The 14,347-nt window shown below is 44.8% G+C and overlaps 1 protein-coding gene across 1 annotated transcript; it reads left to right on the top strand.

Moving 5' to 3' along the window:
• Window positions 1-13,921: 13,921 nt before the first annotated feature.
• EI90DRAFT_2928012 (uncharacterized protein) lies at window positions 13,922-14,347 on the top strand (the record flags this gene model as incomplete). Its single annotated transcript, XM_039054954.1, has 1 exon — window positions 13,922-14,347. A coding segment is annotated over one exon (426 nt), but the record flags the coding sequence as incomplete, so codon positions are not given.

Below are 14,347 nucleotides of genomic sequence, written 5' to 3'. Positions count from 1 at the left end.
GTCAGGCGCTGTCCCTGGAACAGATGTAAAAAGGATGTGTAGATTAGTTTTAATCACACCTCATGCACTTAAAAAAGTGTGAGGTCTGTGGGGCTTGCTCAGGTCACCAGGCCATAAGTGTCACAAAGGTGTGGGTATTACAGGGTGATAAGCGATAGGTTTCAACCTGTTGCCTGTCACATGACACTAATCTACAATGGGACTACATGTAATGGGGGCCCAGGGCTTGTGCCCTGACAAGCTTCCAGGAGTATTGAGGAGCAGCTGGGAATGAGACCAAGAAGAATCGGGAAAAATCACAACAGCAGAAATAACAATGCTACAAGGCTTCCCCTCACTTTCCTATGCAATTTTCAGACTTTCCCTTCAATTCAGTTCTCATTATTTCTTGGGTCCCCGAAAGTATTTTCCATTAGCTGCTCCTGGACCCTCCCAGGAGCTTCCAGGAGTATCCAGGAGTATCCAGGAGCAGAGTGAGACCAAGAAGAATCAGGAAAAATTAGAACAGCAGAAAATAACAATGCTACAAGGCTTCCCCTCACTTTCCCATTCAATTTTCAGACTTTCCCATCAATTCAGTTCTCATTATTTCTCGGGTCTCCGAAAGTATTTTCCATTTTTCTCCGTCATTTCTTCCTCAATTTCGCAAATAATTATATATCCTGAAAGCACTTCAAAGGCACTACAGTTCCTGAATTTTTTTTGATTTTTCCCCTAATTATTTTTTCAACTTTTTAGAAGTCCCTATTTTTCAAATTTTCCTCATTTCCCTCTATATTCCCCCCTCATTCTCCCCCTCATTTCCCCCTCATTTCTCCCCCTCATTTCCCCCCTCATTTCCCCCCTCATTCTCCCCCATTTCCCCCTCCTCCATATTCTGCAAGTCCGAAAGTGACTAAGCTGCCAGATTAATCATATATCAGGCCATAAATTTTGACTGTGTATTGGTGAGTCTCAGTGTCTTTGATGTATAGTATAGTGTTTGGTCTAAATGTTAAGTAGTGTCTTGTTGTGTTAGTCTTGTGGTAGGAGGTATTCATGGGGAGTCTTCCCTCTTTTTTTTCCTTTTCATTTTCAAATGCTCCAGGAGCTCCCAGAAGCTTCTCACCCCTATACATTTTGAAGCATTAAATTGTATTTACTGGATATGTTTGTGCACAAAGCAATGCTCCATGCCCTCCTGGGAGTGCCCTGGAGTACCTGACCAACTCTGGAGGAAATGAGCTGTTCCTGGACCGGCCAATCTCCTCCTGATTCTCCCAGTGCTCCCCATACTCCGGAGCACTCAGGAGCATAACAATTTTTTGCTGATGGAGTCACTGAGGCTGAATGCCCTACCCTCAGGCCTTGTTCACAGCATCATGGCTTATAGCAGCCCACAACAGTGATCCTCAGTGCCAACCCCGGACCCATATCTAACAGTAGTGTGAAAGTGGCATCTTAGCACCTGTATAAATATCAGGATCCAAGTTGACTGAGTGGTCAGTCAATGTCGGCCTTTTGGCAAAGAGGCTCCAGTGCGGTCCTGATCTGGCTGGTCTCTGACACTTAACCATGTATGCATCACTTAGAGTCACGTGGTTAAGTGGCAACTTCTGGTTACCACTTAACACTACCATAAATTACACACCATTGTAACACTTACAGACTGGTGTGCTGAGCAACCCCAAAGACCTCACACAAAACTACACCATGGACCATCCGACCAAGAAGCTAGATCACAAATGGATGGGCCCCTTTAAGATTCTCGAGGTTGAGCCCCTGCTGCTGTCAAGCTCTGACTCACAGCATAACAAAAAGGAGTCCACCCAGTGGTGTCAGTAACAAACATCCAACCCTACCACCCAGATGTGATTGCCGAACAACCCACCGACCCCCACCCAGGCCCCAAAATCATAGATGGGGGAGAAGAGTACGAAGTCAAGAAGGTCCTTGACTCCCACTGGTGCTGAAAGAGGGCTCACAGCTCTCTATGCCAACTAAGCTCATGGGGGCCAAACTCTCCAAACTCTACTTTCTTGACTAGACTTCACTACACTCTTGATCCTGAAACTCCATGTGGGTTCTCCAGGATTTCTGCAAGGTCTGGGCTCAGCATTGTAGGTGGGATAACCTACTATACCTTACACTGCCAGTATTTTTGCGGTTTACGTTCCTTAAGGATTCCCCATATGCGATGATCACCTACCAATGCCAATGGTGCATAAAAACATTTTATTTCATTTTATTATGGAGTACAATTGCACATAATGTGCTGGTACTGAATTGGTCCAGCCCAAAAACTATGCTTGGCACTACTGGCTGCCGAAAGACGATCAAGGGCTCAGAAAATAGAGAAAAATCATAAATATGGATCCCCCAAATTTCATCCAGATCAACCCAGCTGTTGTGGAACAATGGTGGTGACAATTTCTCATCTTACTGTGAGGTTCCGCACAATGTCGAAAGGCACATGAGGGTGGCAGTGTTGAAAGTCCCATGGGGCAGAGCCGAGATCCGTACTTCGGGAGATTGCAAAACAGGTTTTCGGCCCAAAATGGAAATCACAAGCTGTACTGAAGTAAACAAACACCCAAAATGCACTCTGGAGTGCTCAGAAAAATTCAGAAAAATCACAAAGGATGCGAATGAAGATCCAATTGACATGGGGACTCTTGCAGACACTTTCCAGGACGTCTAACCCTGCACATGGGCCAATTTTACGATTCTCACACCCACCACTCGCTCAAATCTCAACCATTTGGGACAAATTTGGTATTGGGAGAAAGCTACGAACCCGGGGAATCAAATGGAGAGGTCGGAAAGGGATGCTATCGGTAGGAGGAGATGGATGAGTGTAGTGTGATGGTGGAAATTGGTGGAGGATGGCAATTATTAGTGGATGTGGCCTGCTTATCACTCCTGTCTTTCTTTTATTGAACTTCCACATCGGCTGTTGGACTTATCAGCCATACTTAACAGTCCACATGGTGTCCATAACAACAATCTTTTGTTTTATATTTTCTTTTCATTTGTTTTTCCACATTATTGCTGTTCCATGTGTTTAAAAGCTCTGTACACATAGGAATGGAAAAGTGACCTCCCTTTTGACTACAGAGAGACTGTAGCGCTGAGAGATCCAAGTAAGAGAAAGAAATTCTAAGCTTGACTCCTTGAGTATTATAAGGAATCCCTGATGATTGTCCAAGATGGACCAGGGGTACATAATTCTTAACGAGTTTTTGTGATTATTTTTGTTTTGTTAGCACCCGGACTGAACCTAGGACAAGCTTAGGACATCCCAGACTCCCTCCCCACAAATTTGCTTGCATTTGGGGGGTTAGATCTCTAGCCTGCTTGCAGCATCCACTACTCACTTGTTGTGAGCTAAACAGCTGCCCTTATTCCTACCGTTAGAATTCCACACACTCTCACCAACTCTAGCGCATCCTAGCACCTAGAGAATTTTGGGGGGAAGGTGTCAGGGATGCATCCGGGGTAGAGAGGGTCTGGATGTATCACCTGGCAGAAGGCCCTCGTGGGGTGTGAACTGGGTGTGCATGCTGGCAGGTCCGGGAAGGGACAGCAGTCCCTGGCCACTCAGACTGAAGTGGAGAATGCATTATTATTATTAAAAGGGAAAACTATACTACTTACCGGTGGTCCGTGTAGATAGAAGGAAATAAACAGGAAGAGGAAGATGAGAAGAATGAAATAGAGAAAGAAGAAGAAAGAGAGAAAAGAAAGAGGGAGAGAGGAGGAAGGAGGAGGGAGAGGGATGGACAGCAGGGAGTGGGTGTGGTGTGGCCGGGTGGGTCCAGGTGGACCCGGGTCAGGTGGGTGTGCCCTGACAGAGGGGAGGACTACTTTTCAAAATCCAGTATGTACAGGATATAAGGAATAATTATTTTTAGAAATAATAGATGGGAAATATTATATGGCACCTGCATACCTTATTAGGTGAAATAATAAAAAAGGGCAACAGTAACAATAAAAGAAGATCAATCAATAACTGAAATGATGGCAAAATATGAAGAAGATAAGTGCTTTCTCAACAAATTTACGGAATTAAGAGCCTAAATTGGAAATGCAGCTGGAGATAACTCTCATGCAGCCAATAAGCATTTTTCCCAATTTATTAGAGGTTGTGGGAACAAGTGAGGCTGGAATTCTGGGTTGCCACTTGAGATTCCCACACCTGCACATGCTCATGACCTGCCATCATGCCTAATGTCCAATGCAGAACTCCATCAATTCTCCACCATTCAGGATGTTTTTATAACTCCAGAATCGTAGGAATTAGCACTATTTTTAGGTACCAAATCCATACCAAGTCATCATGTGAATGGAAGTGGTTTCCTAGCCATAAGAATGGATATCCAAGCCAGCTCTGTGTATGGGCAGTGCTGCAGAAAGCTCTGGTATTTGGTGAAGTTCACAGGCTGGCCAAACTCCAAGATTGAATGGCTCCCCCTTGACAACCTGGCCAATGCATGCTGAAGGAGTAGAGCTGGATCACCTTATGTAACCAGTTTCCTACATCCAATGACAATATTAGAGTTTGTGCTGATTTGCTTACTGACCATGTTTTGGTTGCCAAATATATAAATTGTTCACTGTCTGAGCAACAATAAACACCCCTCAACGATCTCACCTGATGTATAGATCATCTATGGATAAAATTCTATATTGACTTTACTATAATTTCTAGTCAATATTACACCTAGATACACCACTTTTCACAGTAACTTGCAAAAAGTGTAATGGCAGTTCATGAACCATCATGGAAGTCATGACATTTCATGAATGGTCACCAAACTTCATGAAGCAGCATGAAGTGTCATACACAGTCATGCCGGTTCATGACAAACCATCATGGAATTTCATGAGATGTCATGAACCTGCATGGGGGGTCATGATTGCTCATGACTTAAGTGGTTCCAGGCAGGTTTTGAGTGGTTACATGCCTGTCTATGAAGTGTCATGAAGTGTCATGAGCCTTCATAAAGGATCATGGACCCTCATGGACCTTCATGAATCACTATGAGTCTTCCCAAGAATCATTGTGATTGATCATAAATTAGGATTCTTAATACAACAATGACAGTTGGGGGCATAATGGTTAATTACATGTTACCCTTAAGTTGAAAGCATCACACAAGAGGGGGTTGCTCTAGTTGATTTCAGACTAAGGTCCCTGAAAGCATTTACAAGGTATAAATAAGGGAGAGAAATCATGGGAAGGGCCAGTCAGTCCAGTGCAGAAATGAGTGGGGATTATCAAAGACAAGAACCCAGGTGAAGAATGAATAAGTAAAATATTGACACTTGATCTGCTACTATATTGGCACCCAGGTTGTCAGTTGCCTCCCTACTTTGCCTCTTTGTTTACTTCTTCATTCCACTCTCATTCATTCTCTCACTCTCTGTCTCCCTGGTTCTCGTCCCTCATTTAGTGTGTCATGTTCACCGCTCTGCCTCCCATTCAGGCGCCAGACTGACCAGCCCCTCTTCTGTTCTCCCTTTCGTATTTATGCATTGTAGATAGTATACTACCTATGTACCCCAGTTTGAATGTCAACTAGAATACCCCCCAAGTCCTCTTGTCCATAGTTGTCAGGGACAGCTCCAAAAGTGGCAAAGTCCCAGCATGGGGGACTTGATGGGATGAGTAGCAGCTATGCATAGCAGTGGTCCTGTTGTGGGGTGAGTGTCCCACCCACTTAGTCTGAAGTGGGAAAGTGAGAAGAAGGCTGCTTCTTCTGTTCCCACCCCAGGTGCTGTTATATACTGTACATGTGGCTGACTCAGCCACATGGAAGGTGCCATGTCATCTCTGCACACAGCTGCACCCCTCTGGGTGTCTCTGTGGGAGATCCTGGGGGTGGCCACTCTGTGGGTGGGAATGTGTGCAGTGGGTGCAGCAATAGGGGCAGTGGCATTAGGGTGTAGTGGTACAGGAGGGGTGTGCAGCGTTCCCAGGTATGTGGGCATGCCAGTGGTACATAGAGAAAGAGGAAAAAGGAAAGGAGAGGGGGAAGGTGAGATAGGAGGAGCAAGAAGCAATAGCAGGGGAAGCAGAGTAGGGTGGCACGGTGCAGTGCAGGGTCAGGTGGGGTATGCTGTGACAATAGTTCACCTCTGACTTCATCTTCACTTGAGCCTACATCGCCACCAGGCTCTTTCCACTACACCTGAATACAGGATAGCCTAGAGCATGTGGCACAACGCTCCCACTGAGTTGTTGAAACCAACATCCCAACCCCCTGATGCCTTGCAATGGAGTAACCTATCAGCTAAGTGATCACTCACACTGCCATACTCTGCTCCACTTCCCATGAATACCCTCAAACACTGTTTCTGACACCAAGCAGCAAAGGTGGCTGGAGGAAAAGTGGAGTTCAGTGCAGTGCTGACACAAGTCCATGAGTTGGAGGTTGATCAGTCAGTGCTGTCACAAATAAGGTCTGTCACATGACAGTTCATAAGTGCTTGTGACATCTCATGCATATTCATGCATGCTGATGACTCATCATATGTACATGTTCATGGAGCATTATGAATTTCCACAATGCATCATGGGACATTAGTGTCATATCCTGGAATTCTGACCCCACATTCTCCCACCTCATCACACCTTCCTAACAACTTCATCATCCCCTACACCATACCTCCCCACTCACCAAGTCACCTTCCATCCTAATTGTCTCAGCTCTGGCCTGGTTGCAGCACACCTTACCTTGGCCACTCCCATCCCAGAAGCTTGGTCCCGAGTCGGAACATTTGGAGACTCCGGATTTGCTCTGACCTCCTGTGACTTACCTCTAAACCATTCCCCCTTCCATTTCATTTATTGGAGTCACCCAACATCCTTTGGATATGTAAGTCCACCTTTGGAGCTACCCGCATCCTCCAGTGATCCCACTCATGTCATCACAAATTAGTCACCTTCCATTTATAGTATGACTGTCGTCTTCTTTCCATTCAGTCAGCTAACTTCCTCTTACCCATTTCTCATTCCCATTCATCCTCCAGCCTTTTACTCCACCCTTCTCGACCTGACACCTCGGTTCCCCATTAAGGATATCGTTCAGGACCTTTCAGTACCTTTCAGTACCATTCGGCACCTTTCAGTGTTTTCCATTATCACTTGGACTTTGACTAAAGTCCTTCCCATTCCTCCATATATAAATACTTGCAGATTAGAACCTGTAGTTCCCCAGTTCTAATCTCGACTAAATGTTACCCCAAGCCCCTCTATGAGTGAATCGCAACCCCTTCCTACAAGATACCTCAGACACATGAAATATAAGGACTAACTGAGACATAACGGAGGCACAGTGCTCCCTCCGAGTTGCTGAGGCCATGTCCTTCTTAGAGCCTCTTGTACCACCCAGCAGACCTGGGCTTCCTGGAGAAGCTTCAGTTCACTACCAGAGCTCTCAGACCCCCTCTAGTTGAGCCCTGCCTGCATTCGGACTCATGCACTTTCCCCTACATTTGGGGTTTTTGACAATTGGAGCATTTTACATGATGGGGAAAGGTCAAAATAAACATATGACACTCCATGACACTCCATGAACCTTCATGACCTGTCATGAAAGGTCATGAAGGTTCATGAATATCATGACCACTCATGAACCATCATGTCATATTGTGTCACCACCAGTCATGGATCTTGTCAGCACATGATGGTTCATGATGGTTCATGAAATTTGGTGACAGTTCATGACAATTTGTCATGAACTGTCATGAAATCCAAAATTTTCAATGTAAAAATTGTCTGATTCAATTCAATTGTCATGACATGTCATGAGGGGTCATGAAATTTCGTGACATGTCATGACTCCTCATGATTTCATGATGCAGGATTACACTTTTGGAGAGTACCTCACTTTTCAGTAGGACATGATTTTCCTGATAATTTACTGAAGAAAAACTACTAATAAAATAATTCTGCAATAAATGTTACTCAATACAGGAGTGACAAAACTGCTCTTTCTATCGCTTAGAGTGCATGCTAGTTATCTAGCAGGTTCAGGATCACTCACTTTTCTCCTGTGGTGTGATAACCAAATATTACTGAGAGATTATTCAATTAAGTCCCTCCACTAGATTCTCACTATGACACTTTTGTTCAGCTGTGTATAACTGACCCTAACTCACACTTAGAGTGACATGTTTGTTTTATATTAGCTATCAACTAATATTTGCTTTTATCTTTTGGAGCAAACAAACCAACCACAGTGAGGAGAATTAAACTTATATTTCTACCTGAGGTTTGAGAGGGGGCAGAAGCGGTGGCCTTTTATGCTTTTCAGAGACCTCTCTACTCCCATGCCTCACACTAGTTACATGTGCTACATTTGTATTATAGATAGTTCTAGAATGGTATAGGGGCTTGGGCTGTGTAAGCTTAATAATGGACTTAGGACATGACTCAGCAATAAGTAATTCAGTTCTTCAGGCTGATGTTAGTGGGGCCTTGCAGTGCTAAAGCTATGCTTTACACTGCCTTAATTACGAATGCTTATCTTTAGAAATGACTTGGCTATCAAGGAACTTTCTAGACTGTTCTCTAATTCACCCCTTTTTGTGAAGCCACATCATTACCAATGTTCTAGAGCCTTCCCAATTAATTAAAAGATCCATGGACTTTTTGATCACTTTATGCTTATGATCTGAGATCCAGATTATCAATCATTCCTTTGTTCCAATTTATTTGAGCTTAAAATCAAAAAGTTTTGATGAATCATGGGAAAATATACAAGATCCAGTTGTTTAGCATTTTCTCCTCTTCTGATGCGATAAAAAAGTGTCCTTCTGTGCCGGGGGATACTCTGCCATATGGTATTCAGTCTGCCAGACTTCCGGGCCTCAATATATTTCCCTTGAGTCACATTACTTTTTGTAAGAATTAGCAAATAAATATATGTGAATTATAAGGTGTTTCGCTGTTTAAACGATATCTCTGTCAGTTTTGCTCTTTTCCCTTTCCCTTATTGGCCTTTAAGATGGCTTTTGCCATTCCTCCTTTGATTTCCCTACTGGGCATCTCTAACCCATTCATTCTAATTATCTGTCCATCTTCAGTGTAATGTATCTTGCCATTCCATAGCAATAATAACATCTCCAGACAATTTTTGACTCTGAATCTATGAGTATTTATCTGACCACACATCCAGCATGCTTTAGGTAGTCTGAATGATGGTCTCTGGTTAATATTTGTCAAAATACCCAGCTGAATTTCTAATTGCTTTAACTGTCCAGTGAGGCTGTCCACATTGCTTTGGATGGAAGAGGGTGGTGAGGATGGGATTATTCCTCAATACTCTTTGGTAGAAATTCTCCCCCTTTCTATGTCTGTGATTTTAGGTGTAGCTTCTTTCTCTTTGGGTCTATTTTCACATACATTTTCTGCACACTTACACTGATTTTTTTGTACTCATAATACTGGAGGATCCAGCTTGGGATATAAATCCACATCACTTTGGTCTGAATCATACCTGTCATCCAACCTGCCTTCTTCCTCATCCTTGGAATATTCTTCCTGGTAGGCATCATTTTCTAACAGAGTTTGTACTATAGATACTACTCTATCTAGGCTGGGAGGTGCTGTATACAGTGGGCAACAAAACTGTTCACATGTTTTGCTGTTTTGAAAAGACACACTCATACAGGCTTGGGAAATAAATGGAATTGGCTAACCAATACAATGGGTATAAGTGGAGGTGGGGTCAAAGTCCGAGGTTGGAGCTAAGACTGGAGTTCCGAGATAGAGATGCAAACAGGATTCCAGAGTGGGGATCCAGAGTTGGGAGCATGGTTGCATACTTGTCTGGAAGGTGTTGAGGTTGAGTGTCAGGGCATACACCCTGACCTAGCCCATACCCACACCCACACCTGCACCCAGAAGGGAAGTGGGGCTCCAGAGTCGGTTTCGGAGTTCCGGGAGCCCGGAGCAGAGGTCAGGATTGTATGGATATGACAGCGATAGTCCTTGGAAGAGTCTATGGTTAATAATCTTTTCTGTAATTAATTCTTGTCTTAATAATGATTGTGTCAGAGACCAGATTCGAGATGAGGGAGAGTCTCCGTGACGGAGGGCTTTGGCCTCAGCGACTTCTGCCAAGAGCGCTGTGCCTAGTGACACGTCCGTGCCCTAACTTACTGACTGGCAATCAGAACCGAAGGGGGGTAACTCTAGTTGATTTTATTACTGGAGTGTAACCTATGTACAAGTTGGATATATATATGGTTACAGCAAAGACGGGTCCGCAATTGGCAGAGCTGAACGGAGCGGAGCTAACGGGGTTAAACATTAGCCAACTGAATATTACCAACGAGTCGGGTCACGGGGTTAGCGGAAAGGCAGGCGATAACCCAGAAACGGAAAGGAGGGATAGGCTCGAAGGTGGGCTTTGCAGGGCAGGCGAGTGTATTGCCCAGTGGAGGCGGGAGTGCGCTAGCGGACGTCAGAGCTGTCCGGAAGTCTTTGGGGCTCCGTACTTAGGGAGGCATAGGTAATAAATTGAAATGAGGGGGTGGTGACCATCGAGGGGTACCGAGAGGATTGCGGAATACGGGAGCTCCGAGGTTAGTGAGGAAGGAGTGGAGTTAGACCGGAGGGATCAGAGGGACCGGAAGTCGATGGCTGGGGATGGATATGACAGATTGGGCAATTACAATGAAAGATTGTCAGGGATGGCTGGAGAGGCAGGGGTAGCAGTGTAGCACTCGGTGCTAGCAGCCTGAATGGCAGCAGGGCAGTGAGACTGTATGGTGGACAGCCCTCACTTGGGCTTGTGTCCCTGTGTGGCTTTTTAGGCTGAAGTGGATTGTGAGGTAGTAGTCTCTGGGGGGCATTCTGGTTGATTTTAGGCTGAGGGTCAATCAAGTATGTACAAGTGCCTACATATAATAGAGAGACAAAAGCGCAGGAAAACAAAGGTGTCTGAATGGAGACAAAGGGAGTTATGGAAGCAGAGCAGTACTGAGGGTCAAGGGTTAGACTCTATGGCACATCCGAAAGGAGGTAGGGAGGGCAAAGCCCAGAGGGGCAGGAGGATGAGGTGAGTGGGGTTGATGACTAACTGGCTAAATGTAAAGAAGCAGTAGTCCAAATAGGGGTGAGGGAGAAATGCGAGATATACAGTACAAGCAGCAAAGGTGCTGAAAATGTTCTGTGAAGCTGGGAGGTAGTGGAGCTTATTGTTAGAACTTGCGGATTCGGACAACTCCGGAGTGGAATCGGAGACTTAGCATGGAGGGACCTCGGCCTCAGCGACTCAGGCGGAGCGCTGTGCCATTGCTGGTTGTCCTAGGGGTCCCTAATTTCGGATCTAGCAGAGGGAAAGTCTCTTGGGGGAATTCATGTCGATTTCGGACTGAGGTTACAAGTTACTAGGTACATTGTATATAAGGAGGGGTCCGGAATCAAAAGGAACAAGGGTAGGACGAAAGGAGACAAAGGGAGATGGAAAGAGGAACAACACCGAGGGTCAAGTGTTTGACTCAATGGTGTTTCCCAAAGGAGGAATGAAGGGCCAAGGCCCAAGGAGGAAGGAAGGAGGATGGGAGTCGGGAATGGCTAGCTGACTGAATAGAAGGAAGCAGCAGCCCAAATAGGAATGAGGGAGAATAGCGGAATTGAAATGGACAATGCAATAGTTGCAAGGTCCGGAGTAAGTCCGGAAAGTCCGAACTCGGAGGTTAAACTCCGGAATATTGGCAAAGGTAATTAAATGGAATGAGCTAACCAATACAATGGGTATAAGCGGAGGTGGGGTCAAAGTCCGAGGTTGGAGCTAAGACCGGAGGTTCCGGAGACGAGACATGAACGGGATACCGGAGCGGAGGTCCGGAGTCGGGAGCATAGGTTTTGCGTACTTGTCTGGAAGGTGTCGAGGTTGGGGTCGGACCCGGAATGTTCTGGAGTTGGACCGAAGGTGGTGTCCGAGCCAGAGGTGGGATAACCTCTTGGGAGTCGGCAAGGAGAAAGTGATGGAAGGGAAGTAGGGCTCCGGAAGTCGGAGCCCGGAGTTCCAGGAGCCCGGAGCGGAGGTTGGGATTGTATGGATATGACACTTATGGAGCTTGCAGTGTAGGAGAAATAATATTCAAAGAATAAAACAATGACGTATCAGAATAGTCAACAATCAGCTGACAAGTTCAAATGTTTAACAGATCTCATGGTCTTTATAGACTGAACGCACATTAGAAGCTCATTGTAATTATCTGCACCCATGTAGCATGAGATTTAAGCTACTAAAGCATGCCTCGAGCCTGGCATTGGTGTAGGAAAATGTAATATTCAAAGAATATATCCCTACAACAAGAAAATAGCACATAGATGGCAGAATAAGAAGGAACATTGGAAAAGAAATGTAAATATCTCAAGAACCAGAAAACTTTTGACTGTAATCTTTTTACCATCTAAAAGGACTGTTTCTTAACTATGTGAAAATAGACCCAAAGAGAAAGAAGCTACACCTAAAATCACAGACATAGAAAGGGGGAGAATTTCTACCAAAGAGTATTGAGGAATAATCCCATCCTCACCACCCTCTTCCATCCAAAGCAATGTGGACAGCCTCACTGAACAGTTAAAGCAATTAGAAATTCAGCTGGGTATTTTGACAAATATTAACCAGAGACCATCATTCAGACTGCCTAAAGCATACTGGATGTGTGGTCAGATAAATACTCATAGATTCAGACTCAAGAATTGTCTGGAGATGTTATTATTGCTATGGAATGGCAAGATACATTACACTGAAGATGGACAGATAATTAGAATGAATGGGTTAGAGATGCCCAGTAGGGAAATCGAAGGAGGAATGGCAAAAGCCATCTTAAAGGCCAATAAGGGAAAGGGAAAAGAGCCATCTGGCTCGGTAGCCCATTTAGAATTAATGACAGGAGAACCCGTATTCAAATTCAGCCAATCCAATTCATTAACAGAAGTGATAGATGAGGCTAATGCATATGAGGTCACTAATAAGACAAACAAAGCTGTTAAAAAGCAGAGATTTGATCCGATCAAAAGACCCGTCAAGGTGCAGATGAAGCCAGAAGTGATAATTACTATACCAGAGGTTAAGGGCAAATCAAAAGACATGGAAGAGATCCCCATGGTCCTTAAACCATCTGAGAATCTGCCCAGACCTTTGGTCAGTCAGGATATAGAGATGACCAATGCCATCAAGAAACCAAGAATGGCCAAACAATTCAAGTATTCTACTGATGTCCAAGAATCCGTCAAGGTGGAGGATTGTCAGGGCACACACCCTGACTAGCCTGGACCCAGACCCACACCCACATGTGTGCTCTGCCCCACATGCTCCACACACTGCATGCTCCAGGCCCGGTTTCCATTCCTCATGTGACTTCCAGGTATCCCTGGAAGTTTTTGCCATATTGGGGCCACTGTGGGAAAGTGAGAAGGTAACCTTCTTCTCACTTACCCACAGTAGTGTTATGCCCTGAGATGGGCTGTGTTACAGGCTAGGCTGTGGGCCATAGAGAGGGGTCATGGGGACCCAGGGATCATCCCCTGACAAGGATGTCTTTGAGAAAATAATGCACCAACCAGTTAGTTTAACCATGAGGGATGTATTAGGATCATCTATTACATTGGCCAAATGAGTCCAGGAAGCAACCAAATCACACTGTAAACTAGTGGATGCTGAGGAAGTACTAGGTAATTGGGAAGTAAGATGGATATCATTTGAAGATGAAGAATATGATACAGATGATACAGATGATCATACAGTACAATTGAGCAAAATCCCCAAGGAATTTGCCATATCAGCACAAAGCCAAAACAGGAACCATCATCTGGATTGGCTCCATGGTTGGATGGTTTGGGTGAGCCTCGTTCAAACCCGGATCATTTTTGTGACCATGTGATTAATGGTCTTGCCAATCAGGATTTGCCCTTTATTCAGGCACCAAGCATGCCATCTGTGCCATCGCAGAAACTCTCCATGAAGAAATTTCACCTCTGGGCTTATGTTCGATCATGCTCAAGCCTGGCATGTTCTGCACAGCTGGTATGAACCCAGGGAAACCCACCATTGAATACGTTAACCATGTTGAAGACTACAAAACCATATTGGCACCTTGGGTAACTAGGTACAAAGCTGCTTATAATAACCAACCTGGGGATCCAAAGAAGTTTGTGCAATTGTTGATTGACTACATGAAACTAGAAGGGCCATTCTCAAAGGAGCAGAGGGGAGACAAGGAGGTCCCTATCAGTTTTCCCATAGGACCAGATGCATACATCTCTGTGACAAAGTGCTTGAGCAAGCAGCTCAAAATGATGGAGGATTGGAAGGATGTCATTCATAGCACTGACTTCTGA

Source organism: Cantharellus anzutake (assembly GCF_015039405.1).
Source record: "Cantharellus anzutake strain C23 chromosome Unknown EI90scaffold_40, whole genome shotgun sequence".
Lineage (NCBI taxonomy): Eukaryota > Fungi > Basidiomycota > Agaricomycetes > Cantharellales > Hydnaceae > Cantharellus > Cantharellus anzutake.
This window is presented reverse-complemented; position numbering and strand designations above follow the sequence as displayed.